The sequence below is a fragment of the Siphateles boraxobius genome, unplaced genomic scaffold, assembly GCF_051911475.1.
Source record: "Siphateles boraxobius isolate OS27281-9 unplaced genomic scaffold, OSU_SipBor_1 21, whole genome shotgun sequence".
NCBI lineage: Eukaryota > Metazoa > Chordata > Actinopteri > Cypriniformes > Leuciscidae > Siphateles > Siphateles boraxobius.
Genome location: NW_027508822.1, coordinates 691,714 through 709,773, shown reverse-complemented (window position 1 = coordinate 709,773; position 18,060 = coordinate 691,714). Strand labels below are relative to the sequence as shown.

The following is an 18,060-nucleotide window of genomic DNA, read 5'->3' as shown; positions in this document are numbered from 1 at the left end:
GGTGTTGACAATTATTTTTGTTCGCATGGGAATATTGTTGTGTTTGTATACCGCTGTAACCTCTAAATAATTCTACAACATTCCCATAAACCTGTAGTTGTTAAAACCACATCCAGCCTCTCGCCTCTTCATGGGCTCTTCTTTCCCTCTCAAACTATGGAAAAGGTTAGAGAAGCGGGCATGTCCTTTTAACACCTGCTGAACCGTTTAGTCTATTCAGAGATAAAAGGAAACCACATACACCTTAGTTTCATCAAGGGATTCAAACTTATTTTGCAATTATGACATTTTACAAATAGGACATTCAAATTGACTCTCTGACATAAACCCCCTCAAAATACTAAGTAATCTTTTATGTAATTTTTCCATCTGCCCGATGATTCTTATCATCTGCTTGCCTCACCAGATCAGCTCGTGAAGATGAGTCCTTGCCTGTCGTCTTCCTATTCTCCGTTTTATGGAGTTCTCTGGCGTGGTCTTTTTGGAGTCGTTCAACGAAAAGATCATTGTGATGAGGTTCAGTGTTTGGAAGTGTTGTAGCTTAATGGGCAGGAAGTGCATAAAGACAAAAGCTAATGTCAGACACCTGAATTGCTTAACTAAATCTTCTTTGAATCTCATCATCTATGCCTCAAATATTACCTTCTGTCTACTAAACTTTCTCAGTTTATATACTGTTGAACCTAAATTAAACCTTTAATAAATTTGTAATTTCTCCCTCTTTGAAAAGTATAAACTCTACAATGTACAATGCCTTAGTTGAGATTTTGATGACTACAGCGCTGTGAGTCTTGATGACTGCAGCTACCAACAGCTTGTGATCTCAATAAATAATCCTGCTGAAGATACAAATGAGTCTCCTGGTCTTCGCTTCTGAGTTTCCTACATTTAAGAAGAAAAAAAATCACAACAGAAGGAAGAAAACTTGGTCGGCGTGACAGGGACTCATACGTTTTATTCATACAAAACAATATACAAAGCAAAAGGCGCGCACACGATCACTCTTTCCACTTGCGGCGTACGAGTCCTCAGTAATTCTCTCTCGTCTCTCAATCCACAGTGGCTTATATCCGGTCTCGCCACGCCAATTACTGCAACAAAACACAGGTGTTTGTTATTTGCACTTGACCTACTTACGCACCGCTCGTCTCCTTTCTCTCTCTCCTGCAACAGACCTCGCGGAACATTAAACATAGGAGACGGTTGTACACTTGAGACTGGTACGGCACGGCAAAATTACAAACCGTTCTCAGCCCTGAATTCTCAGCACACTTGTCTAACCGTGCCGAACCGTCATGGTTGAATGTGTGTAGTGACATCGCCACTCAGGATTGGTCACTTGTCTGTTTAAGTGGCATAAAAGCAATTTGAGCGATGTAAACCCAAATTTATAATAAAATCAATTCAATTCAATTCAATTCAAATTTATTTGTATAGCGCTTTTCACAATACACATTGTCTCAAAGCAGCTTTACAGAAAGTGCATTTCGGAAATGTACATAGAAAAATACAGTTAGTTAATCATGTATTAATTTATGGCATAACATATCGCCGGCTTTGAGTCGTCTCTTCACAGGCGTCGAGTCGTCTCTTCACAGGCGTTGGGGCATCTAAAGTCTCCGTGAGAGGCTGGATACAAACTGGAGCTGACGAACGCTATTTACCTCGGGACTGGCGTCCCGAGATAACAGCAGAAAGGCAGATGGGAAATAATTAGCATAGCTGATGTTCATAATGTTAATGCATTCGAACTGATTCAGCAGTAGTATTAAAGGTTAAGCATTAAGTGAATGCTTGGTTAAAGAGATGCGTCTTTAATCTAGTTTTAAACTGGGACAGCGAGTCTGAGTCTCGAACAATATCAGGAAGGCTATTCCAGAGTTTAGGAGCTAAATGCGAGAACGCCCTCCCTCCTTTAGTGGACTTAGATATCCTAGGAATGACCAGAAGCCTCGAATTTAGTGATCTTAAAGAGCGCGAATTGTATGGCGATAGAAGGTCTGTTAAATACACAGGAGCTAAACCATTTAGGGCTTTATAGGTCAGTAGGAATACTTTGTAATTGATACGTAACTTAATAGGTAACCAGTGTAGAGATGATAAAATAGGTGTTATATGATCATATTTTCTTGATCTAGTAAGAACTCTAGCGGCTGCATTTTGCACTAACTGTAGCTTGTTTATTGAGGATGCAGGACAACCAGCTAATAAAGCATTACAGTAATCTATTCTCGATGTCATGAATGCATGAACTAGCTTTTCTGCATCAGAAACAGATAGCATGTTACGTAGCTTAGCAATGTTTCTAAGGTGGAAAAAGGCTGTTCTTGTAATATATGAAATATGATTTTCGAAAGTCAAGTTGCGGTCTAGTATAACACCCAGGTCTTTTACTGTAGTGGATAAAGTAACAGGACATCCTTCTAAATTAAAGTTGTATTGTAAGGGATTTTGTGGGTAGTTTTTTGGACCAATAAGTAGTACCTCCGTTTTATCTGAATTTAATAGCAGGAAATTACACGTCATCCAGCATTTTATATCATTTAGACACTCTGTCAATTTAGATAAGTTAGTGTTTTCATCTGGTCGTGATGAGATATATAATTGAGTGTCATCAGCATAACAGTGGAAATGAATTCCATGTTTTCTTATAATATTACCAAGTGGCAGCATGTATATTGAGAATAGCAGAGGGCCTAACACCGATCCTTGCGGCACTCCATAGTCTACTGGCGTTATCTTTGATTTTTCCCCATTTAAACAGACAAAATGGTAACGGTCTGATAAGTACGATCTAAACCAGCTTAATGCCTGTCCCTGAACACCAGTGTAGTTTTGTAGTCGATCCAAGAGTATTTTATGATCGATAGTGTCGAATGCAGCGCTAAGATCGAGTAGAACTAGTATTGAGACACAGCCTTGGTCAGAAGCTAAAAGTAAATCATTTGTTATTTTAACTAGCGACGTTTCTGTGCTATGATGCGGTCTGAATCCCGACTGGAATTTTTCATAGATATCATTTTCTTGCAAGAAAGAGCACAATTGAGCGGACACAACTTTTTCTAATATTTTAGACATAAATGGAAGATTTGAGATGGGTCTGTAATTTGCTAAGTTATTTGGATCTAATTGCGGTTTCTTAATGAGAGGTTGTATTACTGCCAGCTTGAATATTTTTGGAACATGACCTAAAGATAAAGACGAGTTAATAATATTAAGAAGAGGCTCTTCCACTACAGGTAACACTTCTTTCAGTAGTTTAGTGGGTATGGATCTAATAAACATGTTGTTGGTTTAGATGCAATGATAAGTTTATTTAACTCTTCCTGTCCTATAGTTGTAAAGCGGTGTAGTTGTTCTAGAGGGGCCATAATTGAGGCTGAATCATAAGACATCATAGAGGATTGTATATTTACAATTGTGTTTCGGATGCTTTCTATTTTCTCATTGAAGTAATTCATAAAATCATTACTACTATATTGTAACGGAATATTTTGCTCTGGTGATGTTTGTGTATTTGTTAGTCTAGCCACGGTGTTGAATAAAAACCTTGGATTATTTTGGTTATTTTCTATTAGTTTGCGGAGATGCTCAGCCCTGGCTGCTTTTAGAGCCTTTTTATAACGTGACATACTGTCTTTCCACGCGATTCTAAAGACCTCTAAATTAGTTTGTTCCATTTACGCTCTAAGTTACGAGTTTCTCTCTTGATTGCATGCGTAGCACTGTGGTACCATGGTGCTTTAGTTTTCTCTCGAACCTTTTTTAATCTAATTGGTGCAACAATATCTAGTGTACTAGAGAACATGGTGCTCAAACTGCTAGTCATTTCTTCTAGTTCATCTGTTTGTTTGGGTTCACTGCGCAGCTGAGATAGATCAGGTAAGCTATTTGAGAATCTATCTATAGTGGTTGGAAGGATTGTTCTGCCTGGTCGATAACGTGGCGCAACTTGACAAATTTCAGCAGTACGTATTACGCAAGATACCATGTAATGATCAGTGAGATCATCACTTTGCGGTATAATATTTATATCAGTTGGATTGGTTCCATATGATAAAATTAAATCTAGTGTATGATTTAGACGATGAGTGGGACCACTGACGTTTTGCGTGACCCCAAAGGAGTTTAATAAATCTGTAAACGCAGTCCCTAACGCATCATTTGTATTATCTACGTGTATGTTAAAGTCTCCAACAATTATTGCTTTATCGACATTGACCAATAGATCTGAGAGAAAGTATGCAATTTGACCATTTCATTTACAATAACCGCCTTAGGTGTGAGCGATCTAATGTTTAGAAGACCTAGCTTTAGAAATTGTTTTTGTTCACTGATATTTAGAATTTCTGGTATAATTACAATAAGATTTTTGCTAGATCCTACACTAGATTTATTGTTTGGCCTCACTAAGCGAGGAATAGACACAGTTTCTATATAATGTTCTACACTACTTATATCAATTAAGTTGGGACAGCAAAGACTGTGATTTGGACTTTGACTTACTAGTCATATGGTGTGTAACGTCTTGGAGATGTTGTCCGACAGAACAGCCGCTCCGATTCTGCTGGGGTGCAGGCCATCAGCGCGGTAGAGCCTAGGTCGCTCCCAGAACAGATTCCAATTATTTACAAAGAGCAGTTTCTATTCATTACACCATGACATTAACCATTCATTTAGAGCAAATAATCTACTGAACCTTTCTTGTCCTAGTCCTTCTTCAGAACCTCCGTCTGCCGCAGCCTGATGTCGTTCGTCCCCGCGTGTAGCACCACAGCTCCGACGTGCTCGTCACCGTTCAGGATCTCGGGAATCTGTGCAGCGACATCAAGAACACGAGCACCAGGAAAGCAGTGAGTGCGCACCTTACGCTTACCTGAGGTAGCACGGACATGACGGACCATGGAAGTGCCGATGATCACGGCGGCATCACGTTCCGGCTCGCGAAGAGGGGAGAAGCGGTTCCGGGTGGAGATCTCGAAGACCGGGAGGGGCGGGGAAGTCCTTGGTCTGGTCCTGGCTCGTGTCTTCCGCTGTGGGATCACCCAGGGTCCATGGTGTTGCCTCGGTGCCGGAGTGAATGAAGGCAGAGATGATCGCGTCCTCCTGGGCAGAGAAACGCACGGAGAAGACGAAGTCGGAGTCAAAAAGTTACTAACCACTGACTTGTGAGCATCGGCGCGTGATGTTTCAAGCGCTGATCGCCGATCTCGCAGCTCGGCTTGCTTCACCAGCAGAACACGGGTCTGCTTCTCCACCGACTCCAGCTCCAATCGTACCGAAAACAGCTCGAATGTGTCCTCACCTGCACTCAGAGGTAACGTTAGACACACATCCGATATGTTCGCCATTATAACAGATGAACAGTAAATTAGTAGTGATACTACCAATATCACTACTAATTTAGGACTGAAATGATGGATATAACCCATATCCTTTCAGTGAAACGGGTGTAAAATGAGAGGGTCGATAGGCGCGAGGCCACGCGTGAAATGCTAGCGGGCTAAAGGCTAGTAGCCGAGATTCGGAAAGTTGGATCTAAGTAGCGATATCAAAGCAATCCGATTGTTTTTTTATAAGGAATAGTGTCGAGGATAAGTTCACATGATATAAAAATAGAAAGTGCTTGTTTATAAATGAGTGGTAAAGAAGAAAATCAGGGATTAATGAATCAATTCTACGGAGCTCCAAACACAAACACAGATCGCACGCGCATGATCTGATGATTCTTTCAAATCAAAAGAATTCTAAAAAATACAGTGAAAAAGTGTACTTTTATATGTATTTAAGTTAAATTTTAAGGTAATAGTAATATATTTTATTATACTTAGTTGTGTTAAAATGGAACTATTTTAAGTACATTTAGTGTAATTCAATAGCACTTCTTTAAATTGTATTTTTAATACACTTTAAATCTACTTTAGAAATACAGCTGAAGTATATTTTTAGCTTCACATTAAAGTGTTCCCAGTATATTTTAAATATAATATCAGGTTATTAATAATGTATTAGTAGAACACTACAAGAGCCAATATTAGTATAATAAATATACATTTTTATAAAACCATTCAGTATGAAAATAATATATTTTAATGTATTAAAAATACAGTGAAATATTATCATTCAGTAAAACACACAGTAAAAAAATATTTGTATAAACACACACACTTTGAAAGCTAGTAAACTTTAATGTACTACACCCAGTGTACATCAGGACAGCAGAATATGTAAACAGTAAAGAAAATGCATTGATCTGCAGGGGTATTATAAACAACAACAAAAAAACTAACTTAAGTCAATAAACCGAACTACAGTCAATAAAATGCTTTCATTAATATCTGCAAAGTATGGAACAAGAGGGTAGCAAGAACCACTTTAATTTACAGCCCGCAACATCACACTTGCCCTGTAACTACATGGAACAAGAGGGTAACAAGCACCACTACATGAACTTTTCCCAATATTTAAGCAAAAGTTGCAATAGTTTTTTGTTTTCAGTGCACTTTTGTTAAAAAGATGGTTACGCTTCCTTTTACAGTACAGTACTTACGTGTACTTACAGTGTACTTACCTAGAAAGTACTGGCTAATATAAGGTAAGTACATGGGTTAGGGGTAGGTTTAGGGGTAGGTTCAGGGTTAGTACCTAGTTATTACCCAGTAATTATAATTACTATAATAAGTACATAGTAAGTACATGGGTAACAGGACTGTAAAAGGAAGCGTTACCAAAAAGATTACTTTATAAATGCATAGATATGTACCCTGTAATTTTTAAAAAGCCTACAGTATGTACTGGTTCACCATTATTTCAAAAACGTACGCAGTGTATGTTCTTGCTAAATTGCTCCCACATGTAAGATTGTTATATCACAATAGCAGAATGAGTACCCCTTAGTTCTATAATAGTATAAATATTTTTTTAATTCTCCTGATTGTTACCCCTTTATTCCCCAAACTTAAAATATTGTTCCCTTATTCTTATATTGTAAGTACGTTATAGGTACACTATAATTACCGAAGGCTATGCTGAAAATTGATTTAATTATGCAGTACTTTCCGGGCTGTAAATTAAAGCGTTACCAATTTATGTATATATTTAAAATACTTCACATGGCTCATTATAGGCTCAATGTAAAGTATTTATCAGTATCTTGTTTTTAATGATGTAAAGTAGATGTGAAAATAGCACTGTATCTGTCATAGATAAAGGCATATTTTCTTTCTAAATATTTTCAGTTGCTTGTTTGTGAAAAGGTATTTTGTTTATTACAAATGTTGTGTAATGTATTATGTATTAATGTGTTATAACCTGTCATGTGATGTATCAGAACCACGAGAAGATGTACACGAACTAAGAGGTCTCCAAATGTCAGTGTCCCCTGGACTTCTGATTAGAAGGCGCATATATGTATATATGTTTATTTTTTGGGATTTTGCATGTTAATTTGCAAGTTAATGTGATTTGTGTGTTGATGCTGATTTAATAAGCTAAGCACTTGGAATCAGTGATATGGACAGAAATACACTCACACATTATGCATCTAAATGTAATTTGATTTGTTTCAGTTTTTCGCGGTGTCATGATGTCAAGATGTTGAAAGATGTCAAACAATACGCTTATTTCACGCAGCCGTTATTTTAAATTCGAAAGCGAGGCTCCGGTGGGAAGAACCCTGGAAGTAAAGATAAACAACAATGCCTTGGACTACCAACCTGAAGCTGCTGCCGCGATTTACACTATTGGATGTTAATATCCTGTCACGATTCCTGTCTTATGTTTTCCTTGTCTTGTGTTGACTTTTGTTATTTCCTGTCCTGTGCCATGTTTTGTAGTCCTTTGTAGTTTTTCTTGTTTATTAGTCTCTCCAGGTGTTTCTAATTAGCCCCGCCCCCTTGTTATCTTGTTTGCCTGTGTATTTAAACCCCTGTGCTTCAGTTGTGTTTTGTCGGTCGTTGTTTTGATGTTGCTGGTAGCTGTTCCGTGTTCCTGTCCTGAGTCCATTGGATTACCTGTTTGTTTTATTAAAGTGCTTGCATTTGGATTCTCTCTCTGCTTCATTTCTACCACATCGTAACAGAACGACCGACCCCAAATAAGAATCCAGCAGCACGGATCTCGCCTGATCTACACAGGCTAGACCGGGAGTTCGCTGGACAGATCGCGGCCTTGGTCCTGGAAAGCCTTGATCTGTTCCAGTACACCTGGGGGTTTGTTCCCCTCGCTGCCTCCTGCTCTCTGGGTGATGAGGCGATTAAGATGTGTTACCGGCTGGGGGCTAAGGAGGTCGACCCGAGGGAGCTCCCCGATCTCTCCGGTCTGGACTGGAGAGAGGCACTCTCCAGATGTCTGGAGAGCTTCCTCCCTTGGCACGCCACGTCATCACCTGTTCTTCACGTTCACCAAGACATGCCTGAGCTTCACCACGACATGCCTGAGCTTCACCACGACATGCCTGAGCTTCACGTCAGCCACGTCGGGCCAGAGCTTCACGTCAGCCACGTCGGGCCAGAGCTTCACGTCAGCCACGTCCAGCCAGAGCTTCACGTCAGCCATGTCCAGCCAGAGCTTCACGTCAGCCACTTCCAGCCAGAGCCTTCACCGCTGGTCCCGTCCAGCACAGAGCCTTCACCGCTGGTCCCGTCCAGCACAGCGCCTTCACCGCTGGTCCCGTCAAGCACAGCGCCCTCACCGCTGGTCCCGTCCAGCACAGCGCCCTCACCGCTGGTCCCGTCCAGCACAGCGCCCTCACCGCTGGTCCCGTCCAGCACAGCGCCCTCACCGCTGGTTCCGTCCAGCCCAGCGCCCTCTCGCTCTCGGAGACGGAAGAGGAAGAGGACTTCCCGCGTCCCGCTATGCCTGGAAGTCCTCCCTGTACTTCCTGTCAGCCCAGAGTCCTCGCCGCTGGTCCCGTCCGATCCAGAGACTGATCAAGTCACGTCTGCCGATCCAGAGACTGTTCAAGTCACGTCTGCCGATCCAGAGACTGTTCAAGTCACGTGCGCCGATCCAGAGACTGTTCAAGTCACGTCTGCCGATCCAGAGACTGTTCAAGTCACGTCTGCCGATCCAGAGACTGTTCAAGTCACGTCTGCCGATCCAGAGACTGTTCAAGTCACGTCTGCCGATCCAGAGACTGTTCAAGTCACGTCTGCCGATCCAGAGGCTGTTCAAGTCACGTCTGCCGATCCAGAGACTGTTCAAGTCACGTCTGCCGATCCAGAGACGGTTCAAGTCACGTCTGCCGATCCAGAGACTGTTCAAGTCACGTCTGCCGATCCAGAGACTGTTCAAGTCACGTCTGCCGATCCAGAGACTGTTCAAGTCACGTCTGCCGATTCAGAGACTGTTCAAGTCACGCCTGAACCTGATCGCTCTATGTTTGTTTCTGTGTTTACGTCTGTCCTTGTGGCTGTTTCTGTTCTGGTGTCTGTTCCAGAACCGGAGCCAGTGTCTGTTCCCGAGCCATTCTGTGTGTTGCCTGTTCCCGAGCCAGTGTGTGTGTTGTCTGTTCCCGAGCCAGTGTGTGTGTGGTCTGTTCCCGAGCCCGAGTGTGTGTTGTCTGTTCCCGAGCCCGTGTGTGTGTTGTCTGTTTCCGAGCCAGAGCCAGTGTGTGTGTTGTCTGTTCCTGAGCCAGTGTGTGTGTTGTCTGTTCCCGAGCCAGTGTGTGTGTTGTCTGTTCCTGAGCCTGAGCCGGTGTCTTCTCCGCCCTGGCCGCCTGAAGGGTCTTCACCGCCCTGGCCACCCGAAGGGTCTTCACCGCTCTGGCCGCCCGAGGGGTCTTCACCGCCCTGGCCGCCCGAGGGGTCTTCACCACCCTGGCCGCCCGATGGGTCGTCTGCTTCGCCCTGGCCGCCCGATGGGTCGTCTGCTTCGCCCTGGCCGCCCGATGGGTCGTCTGCTTCGCCCTGGCTGCCTGAACTGCCTGCTCCACCCTGGCCGCCTGCACATCATGCTCCACCTTCCGTCCTTCCGTCTTCCGTCCTGCCGCAGTCTCCAGGTCCTCTTCCGCTCCATGGGCCTGGCCCTCCATCCCGCCCCCGGGTCCGCCTCTGCTCCACCTCCCTCCTGGACTGTTCATGAGGAGCGTCTGGAATCCGCTCCTTAAGTGGGGGGCTATGTCACGATTCCTGTCTTATGTTTTCCTTGTCTTGTGTTGACTTTTGTTATTTCCTGTCCTGTGCCATGTTTTGTAGTCCTTTGTAGTTTTTCTTGTTTATTAGTCTCTCCAGGTGTTTCTAATTAGCCCCGCCCCCTTGTTATCTTGTTTGCCTGTGTATTTAAACCCCTGTGCTTCAGTTGTGTTTTGTCGGTCGTTGTTTTGATGTTGCTGGTAGCCGTTCCGTGTTCCTGTCCTGAGTCCATTGGATTACCTGTTTGTTTTATTAAAGTGCTTGCATTTGGATTCTCTCTCCGCTTCATTTCTACCACATCGTAACAATCCAATATAGGATATGAAGATATAGTTCGTTCCTGCTTCTTTTTTTATTTTCTGAAAAAAAAAATTTATAAATGAATTTCACTGTATATAGTCTAAAGTATGAAAGAAATGTATGTACATTTTTAGAATAACAAATTTCTACATTAAACACAACAATAGGCCATCGCATTCGCGACTCTTTTATGCTTAAAGGCGACACTTCCGGTTTCCTTCCCACCGCAGCCTCGCTTTCGATTTCAAAATAACGGCTGCGTGAAATAAGCGTATACCCAAAAGGTGTCACGATGTTCAAGTGGTGTTGAAATAGTTTTGTTGTCTCATAGTCCTTAGTAAAGTAATGATTTTAATAAATAACTTGAAATTCCAGCTTCCGACAGCTGAGGGCATGAGATTTCTTTCTGTACAATGACATAAACACCAACCAAACACTTGCTCTCTGAATCACGTACGATCTCGCGAGAATAAGGACGTTGAAGCTGAGAATATATCGATTACAGCAAAATCAGAACCATTTATGTGTATTGCACAATCGTGGAGATATTAATAGAAACATTTAGTAAACATCGAGTTGACGCGCCCGCACGTCATCCGACCTCAGGGGGTTAATATACAAAAATTGGTGTTTTGAGGTGAAAACGACATGCCAGATATAGTTAGATAATAGTTGTTGTGCGATTGGTTGCACTAACCAGATGAGATACGCAACCTTCACTGTATACACGTCTGTGCAGTGATCATTCCATCACTCCATCAAAGGTAATTTCAACATTTGTTTGAATACAATGGGTGTATGATCAATCGTGTCTTTAGGTTACCCTGTAGTTTCGTCAATCAACACCACCAGCTGGTTCGGCGAGTCAGCTGTTTGTGTTATGAGTCTAAGCTAGGCTAACTGTATGTTCACACCGCCGCCGGCGAGAGAGGCAAAATTCCTTGAAAATCTTAAAAAACCTTGTCTGCTTTACACAATTTAGCTACCTTGGAGTTAATCCTAGTCCATAGTTATGCAGCTAGCTCGCTAACAGACTTGATAGCTACTAGAAAGACCTGTAACTACAGGACTCTACGTTGAAAATACCCATTTGTTGCCCGCCAGGTATCCATGGTAGTCATGTGACTGCAAAGTATGAATATAGCAGTTTTACAGGCTTTTGTCATCTATATGACTGTTTCTAACAGCAAACACTCAGAATAAAGTGAGATGATCTGCTGATGATCCTGAATGGCTTGTTGAATGAGTGTTGATAGTCTGAGGATCATCAATGTTAACAGATCTGCTGAAAACACTCTTTATTTCATGACAATAGTTCCTGTTTTCACCTCATTTATTATGCTGATGTCTTCAGATCTCCTGTACATTGACACTTAAAGCTCATTTCATTGGTGTCAGCAGACTGAGGGGATTTGTTGGTTACTATGTGTACATTGTTTATTTCTGTTTATGCTTTCAACTGTTTTTCTTACTATTATATATATTTTGAAGAATTTACATTATTATATTTTGTTGTCCATGAGCAAAAAACAAACAAACTTAGTTACTTATATATTTTAGTTTTGGAAAGATCAGCTCCTCCCACTGCAATCACATCATCAGTGAAGCTCCTCCCACAGCAATTACATCATCAGTGAAGCTCCTCCCACTGCAATTCTCCAATAAATGCTGTAAATTCCCATCAGCTACAAGTGAAGACGAGCATGAAAGCATCAGGAAGAGCTGAAATCTGCAAAGACTGAGTTTATCAAAGAGGACAGTAAGAACACGAGTGATCCAGAACCAGCAGAATGAAACACACTGAAGATCCTGAAGAACAAAGAGGTTGGTGTTTATTCTTCATTCATTCATGATGCTGAAGAACATTCATGTTAGAAACATTCAAGCACTTCATCACATTTAGATAAATAGTTAAACTATGAAACGGCTGCAAAAGTTTCAGTTTTGTTAACAAATGGTCAGTAAAGGGAGGCTTGAGATATTGTCAACATCAGGTCAAACTAAATCTAAATATTTTAACTGTTTTATTTTACATTTATTTGATATATGGTTTACAATCTGTAACAATTTTACCAGATTTTTGGCCTCAATTTTGTGCATATTTTTACAAACATATAACAAATAATAATAATTCCTAAATATACAATTTTACAATCTACTCTGCTTTACTGCAAACATTTGTGTTCTTTCTCGCAGTGAAATTCACTTGATCTAGTGTTTCTTGTGTCCCACTTTCACATGCATGTGAAGTCAATGGAAGAAGTTCAGTGTGAACGGCCCTTAATTAAAACGTTTTATTAGTTTTTAACATAATTAAATATTAATCTAAAAGTTGGTGTCAAAATATGGCAGTATTGTGTATTTTAATGTTAATATCATCTTAGATAATTGTGTCATTGATCAAATATATTTAATAGTTGTCACTACAGAAACATGGGATTTGCGCCTATAATGTTTTTTAAAAAAATAACTGGAAGATCAGAGTACCTCATTCATGGAAAGTTTCAGGGACGTATAATTCATTTATAAAAATACATACATTTTTGTAATATTTTATAGCAGTTGTCTGTTACATCTGGGATAACGTTAATATCCATTGACTCCATATTTCTCTCTTTGAATTATTTTGATTATTTAGAAAATTTTAAAATGAGAGTTTTTCTTTCATGCCAGACTCGATGGAAGTGAAGGAGGAGAGTGAAGAACTGAGTGAAGTGGAGGAGGAGAGTGAAGAACTGAGAGAAGTGAAGGAGGAGAGTGAAGAACTGAGAGAAGTGAAGGAGGAGAGTGAAGAACTGAGTGAAGTGGAGGAGGAGAGAGAAGAACTGAGTGAAGTGAAGGAGGAGAGAGAAGAACTGGTTGAAGTGAATGAGGAGAGAGAAGAACTGAGTGAAGTGAAGGAGGAGAGAGAAGAACTGAGTGAAGTGGTTGGACATCATGTCCAACCTGGAGGAAAACCCTTGTGTCGCTCAAAGACTAAACAGACATTTTTAAAGAAAAGAGCCAAGAAATCTTTCACCTGCACTCAGTGTGGAAAGAGTCTCAAAAACAAACATAATCTTGAGATTCACATGAGAGTTCATACAGGAGAGAAGCCGTTCTCATGTGATCAGTGTGGGAATAGTTTCAGTCAATCATCATCCCTTAAGAAACACATGAGGATCCACACCGGAGAGAAGCCGTTCACATGTGATCAGTGCGGGAAAACATTTCTTAGTGCATCAGACCTGAAGAGACACCTCACAGTTCATATGAAGGAGAAGCCGTATTCATGTTCTGTGTGTGGAAAGAGTTTTTCACTGCTGCCTAATTTACATAGACATGAGAAAATACATTCTGGTGTGAGAGAGTACATGTGCTTTGAGTGTGAGAAGACTTTTACTACAGCAAACAAGTTAAAACTGCACCAGAGAATTCACACTGGAGAAAAACCTTACATGTGTTCACAATGTGACAAGAGATGCAGTGAGTCATCCTCTCTGAAAAAACATGAGAGGATCCACACTGGAGAAAAACCTTACAAGTGTTCACACTGTGACAAGAGATTCAGTGAGTCATCATCTCTGAAAACACATAAGATGATCCACACTGGAGAAAAACCTTACAAGTGTTCACACTGTGACAAGAGATTCAGTGTGTCAGAAAATCTTAAAAAACATGAGAGGATCCACACTGGAGAAAAACCTTACAAGTGTTCACACTGTGACAAGAGATTCAGTCAGTCATCATCTCTGAAAACACACGAGAGGATCCACAGCAGAGAGAAACCGCACACATGTGATCAGTGTGGAAAGAGTTTCACTATTAAAAGTGGCCTGAAGATACACATGAAGATCCATGCAGTGGAGAAACCACATCAACACAGTCTGAGATCACGGTAAGTAGTTCATCTTTATGTGCTGAGAAACAAAAGCTGCTTTTCCACCTCCGGAAAAGGTTCCAGTTGTGTTTCCACTTGAGCCTGGTACGGCACGGCACAATTACAAACAGTTCTCGGCCCTGAACTCTCAGCACACTTGGCTAACCGTGTGCAAAGTTCAATAATGACAACAACATGTTCCAAGAAGATGGTTCCTGTTCTCACCATGCACCATTAATTTTCAACGGCGTTTTGTCCATAGAAATGTTTTTCTATGGAAGCAGCTTCAACTCGAGCTTAGATAAACCACCCAGTGGGACTAATAATGCTTGGATGATGAGTCTGGTAGCAAGATACCTAAATTATGCAGGTGGAGCTGGGGAGGAACGCCAGAGGGCAATTCCATGCAAAGGTCATCCTTACCATTAAAAAATAAAGTTTTTAACAAAACCCTTTTTAAGTTGTCCATTTAGGTCTGTAATATATTGTATTAATGTGTTTTAATGAAAATTTTAAGAAAATTACCTTGTTTATCCACCAGATATGAGGTGAGGAACAATGCTTTAATTACATTTTTGAGTGCCTGACCTTTTGCCTGTCGACTACTCTTCTTAATAAAGTGCTGCATATGGACCTGACTGCTTCTGATGATTCCCCACTTTTTTAACTTTATTAGAGCGCCGGCACACTGAAGTGTTTTTTTCCCCACTAGTTTAATGTTTATGAATGGATTTAACGTGAAAGAATATCATTAATCTAGGCAAACTATATATCATTTTAAAGGTCTAAGCCGCAAGCATCGACGATAGAGCTCTGCTTTTCAATGAAAATCTAATAACGAATGTATTTCTTGCATTTATGTAAGCATTACAGATCAAAACACACGTAATCAAAAACGGAGTACATACCAGTAGTGTCCTAATAACGAGCCACACACGCATCCACTGCACACACCTGAGATAGATCAGGTAAATAGCTTACCTGATCTATCTCAGCTGCTCAGTGAACCCAAACAAACAGATGAACTAGAGGAAATGACTAGCAGTTTGAGCACCATTTTATCTAGTACATTAGATATTGTTGCACCAATTAGATTAAAAAAGGTTAGAGAGAAAACTAAAGCACCTTGGTACAACAGTGCTACGCATGTTATCAAGAGAGAAACTCGTAACTTAGAGCGTAAATGGAAACAAACTAATTTAGAGGTCTTTAGATTCGCGTGGAAAGACAGTATGTCACGTTATAAAAAGGCTCTAAAAGCAGCCAGGGCTGAGCATCTCCACAAACTAATAGAAAATAACCAAAATAATCCAAGGTTTTTATTTAACACCGTGGCTAGACTAACAAATATACAGACATCACCAGAGCAAAATATTCCGTTACAGTATAGTAGTAATGATTTTATGAACTACTTTAATGAGAAAATAGAAAGCATCCGTAACACAATTGTAAATGTACACTCTTTTATGGTGTCTTATGATTCAGCCTCAATTATCGCCCCTCTGGAACAACTACACCGCTTTACAACTATAGGACAGGAAGAGCTAAATAAACTTATCATTGCATCGAAACCAACAACATGTTTATTAGATCCAATACCCACTAAACTACTGAAAGAAGTGTTACCTGTAGTGGAAGAGCCTCTTCTCAATATTATTAACTCGTCTTTATTTTTAGGTCATGTTCCAAGAATATTCAAGCTGGCAGTAATAAAACCTCTCATTAAGAAACCGCAATTAGACCCAAATAACTTAGCAAATTACAGACCGATTTCAAATCTTCCATTTATGTCTAAAATACTAGAAAAAATTGTGTCCGCTCAATTGTGCTCTTTCTTGCAAGAAAATGAGATATATGAAAAATTCCAGTCAGGATTCAGACCGCATCATAGCACAGAAACTGCGCTAGTTAAAATTACAAATGATTTACTTTTAGCTTCTGACCAAGGCTGTATCTCAATACTAGTTCTACACGATCTAAGCGCTGCGTTCGACACTATCGATCATAAAATACTCCTGGATCGACTACAAAACTACACTGGTGTTCAGGGACAGGCATTAAGCTGGTTTAGATCGTACTTATCAGACCGTTATCATTTTGTCTGTTTAAATGGGGAAAAATCAAAGATAACGTCAGTAGACTATGGAGTGCCGCAAGGATCGGTGTTAGGCCCTCTGCTATTCTCAATATATATGCTCCCACTTGGTAATATTATAAGAAATCATGCAATTAATTTCCACTGTTATGCTGATGACACTCAATTATATATTTCATCACGGCCAGATGAAAACACTAACTTATCAAATTTGACAGAGTGTCTCAAAGATATAAAATGCTGGATGACGCGTAATTTCCTGCTACTAAATTCAGATAAAACGGAGGTATTACTTATTGGTCCAAAAAACTACCCACAAACTCACTTACAATACAACTTTAATATAGAAGGATGTCCAGTTACTTTATCCACTACAGTAAAAGACCTGGGTGTTATACTAGACCGCAACTTGTCTTTCGAAAATCATATTTCATATGTTACAAGAACAGCCTTTTTCCACCTTAGAAACATTACAAAGCTACGTAACATGCTATCTGTTTCTGATGCAGAAAAGTTAGTTCATGGATTCATGACCTCGAGACTAGATTATTGTAATGCTATATTAGCTGGCTGTCCTGCATCCTCAATAAACAAGCTACAGTTAGTGCAAAATGCAGCTGCTAGAGTTCTTACTAGGTCAAGAAAATATGATCATATAACACCAATTTTATCATCTCTACACTGGTTACCTATCAAGTTCCGTATCAATTACAAAGTACTATTACTGACCTATAAAGCCCTAAATGGTTTAGCTCCTGTGTATTTAATGGACCTTCTATCGCCCTACAATCCATCACGTTCTTTAAGATCACTAAATTCGAGGCTTCTGGTCATTCCTAGGATATCTAAGTCCACTAAAGGAGGAAGGGCGTTCTCACATTTAGCTCCAAAACTCTGGAATAGCCTTCCTGATATTGTTCGAAGCTCTGACTCGCTGTCCCAGTTTAAAACTAGATTAAAGACGCATCTCTTTAGCCAAGCATTTACATAATGCTTACCTTTTATACCACTGCTGAATCAGATCAAATGCATTTAATATTATAAAACTTGAAGAGTCTGTAGGTTATTTGTATAAGTTGCATAGTATTTACAGTCATTACGTTCCTGTGTATATTGCGTGAATGACGGGTGGTTGGGTAGATATTGTGTTTTGCGGTAGTTGGTATGCCATACGGAACCGTTGCCACTGAACCTGCATTAACGACGACAGTGGGGCTCGACAGCCTTAGTCAAACGGGTCGGCGCGTATGGTTGGGTTGCGGAGAGATTGTGAGATTGTGGTTGGGTCTCAGCAGCAGGAGGGATGTAGAGGTCAGTAAGCAGGGCTGAGTTGAGTGGGGGACGGAGGGGGTTGACTCTGGGACGCAAGAATCACTGTCTTCATGTTTTTTATCATTTACGCCCGTGTTATGGAAATCATTATGAACAGCAGCTACGCTAATTATTTTCCCTTTTTGCTTTTCTGCTGTTATCTCGGGACGCGAGTCCCGAGAAAAATGGCGTTCGTCAGCTCCAGTTTGTATCCAGCCTTTCACAGAGACTTCAGATACGCCAATCACAAAGCCTGTGAAGAGACGACTCAACACCGGCGATATGGAGCCTCTATGGTGGACGGCACTGATCCTCAACAACTCGTCTCAACACCGGCGTGATTACTTGGACATCCAAAAGAT

The 18,060-nt window shown here is 40.8% G+C and overlaps 3 protein-coding genes across 3 annotated transcripts in view; 2 read left to right on the top strand and 1 right to left on the bottom strand.

Moving 5' to 3' along the window:
* The window catches only part of LOC143746097 (uncharacterized), a 543,695-nt gene extending 530,987 nt beyond the window's left edge, over positions 1 to 12,708 (top strand). The window contains exons 2-3 of the transcript XR_013206431.1: positions 12,004 to 12,257; positions 12,630 to 12,708. The gene's annotated coding sequence lies outside the window, so the exon portion shown is untranslated. The remainder of the gene's footprint in view (positions 1 to 12,003; positions 12,258 to 12,629) is intronic.
* The window catches only part of LOC143746091 (uncharacterized), a 606,033-nt gene that overhangs the window by 186,577 nt on the left and 401,396 nt on the right, over positions 1 to 18,060 (bottom strand). The window lies entirely within an intron of this gene.
* Positions 13,069 to 14,671, top strand: LOC143746102 (uncharacterized). Its single transcript, XM_077237860.1, has one exon. The coding sequence runs from the start codon at positions 13,100 to 13,102 to the stop codon at positions 14,312 to 14,314; it is 1,215 nt and encodes a 404-aa protein (XP_077093975.1). The 5' UTR covers positions 13,069 to 13,099; the 3' UTR covers positions 14,315 to 14,671.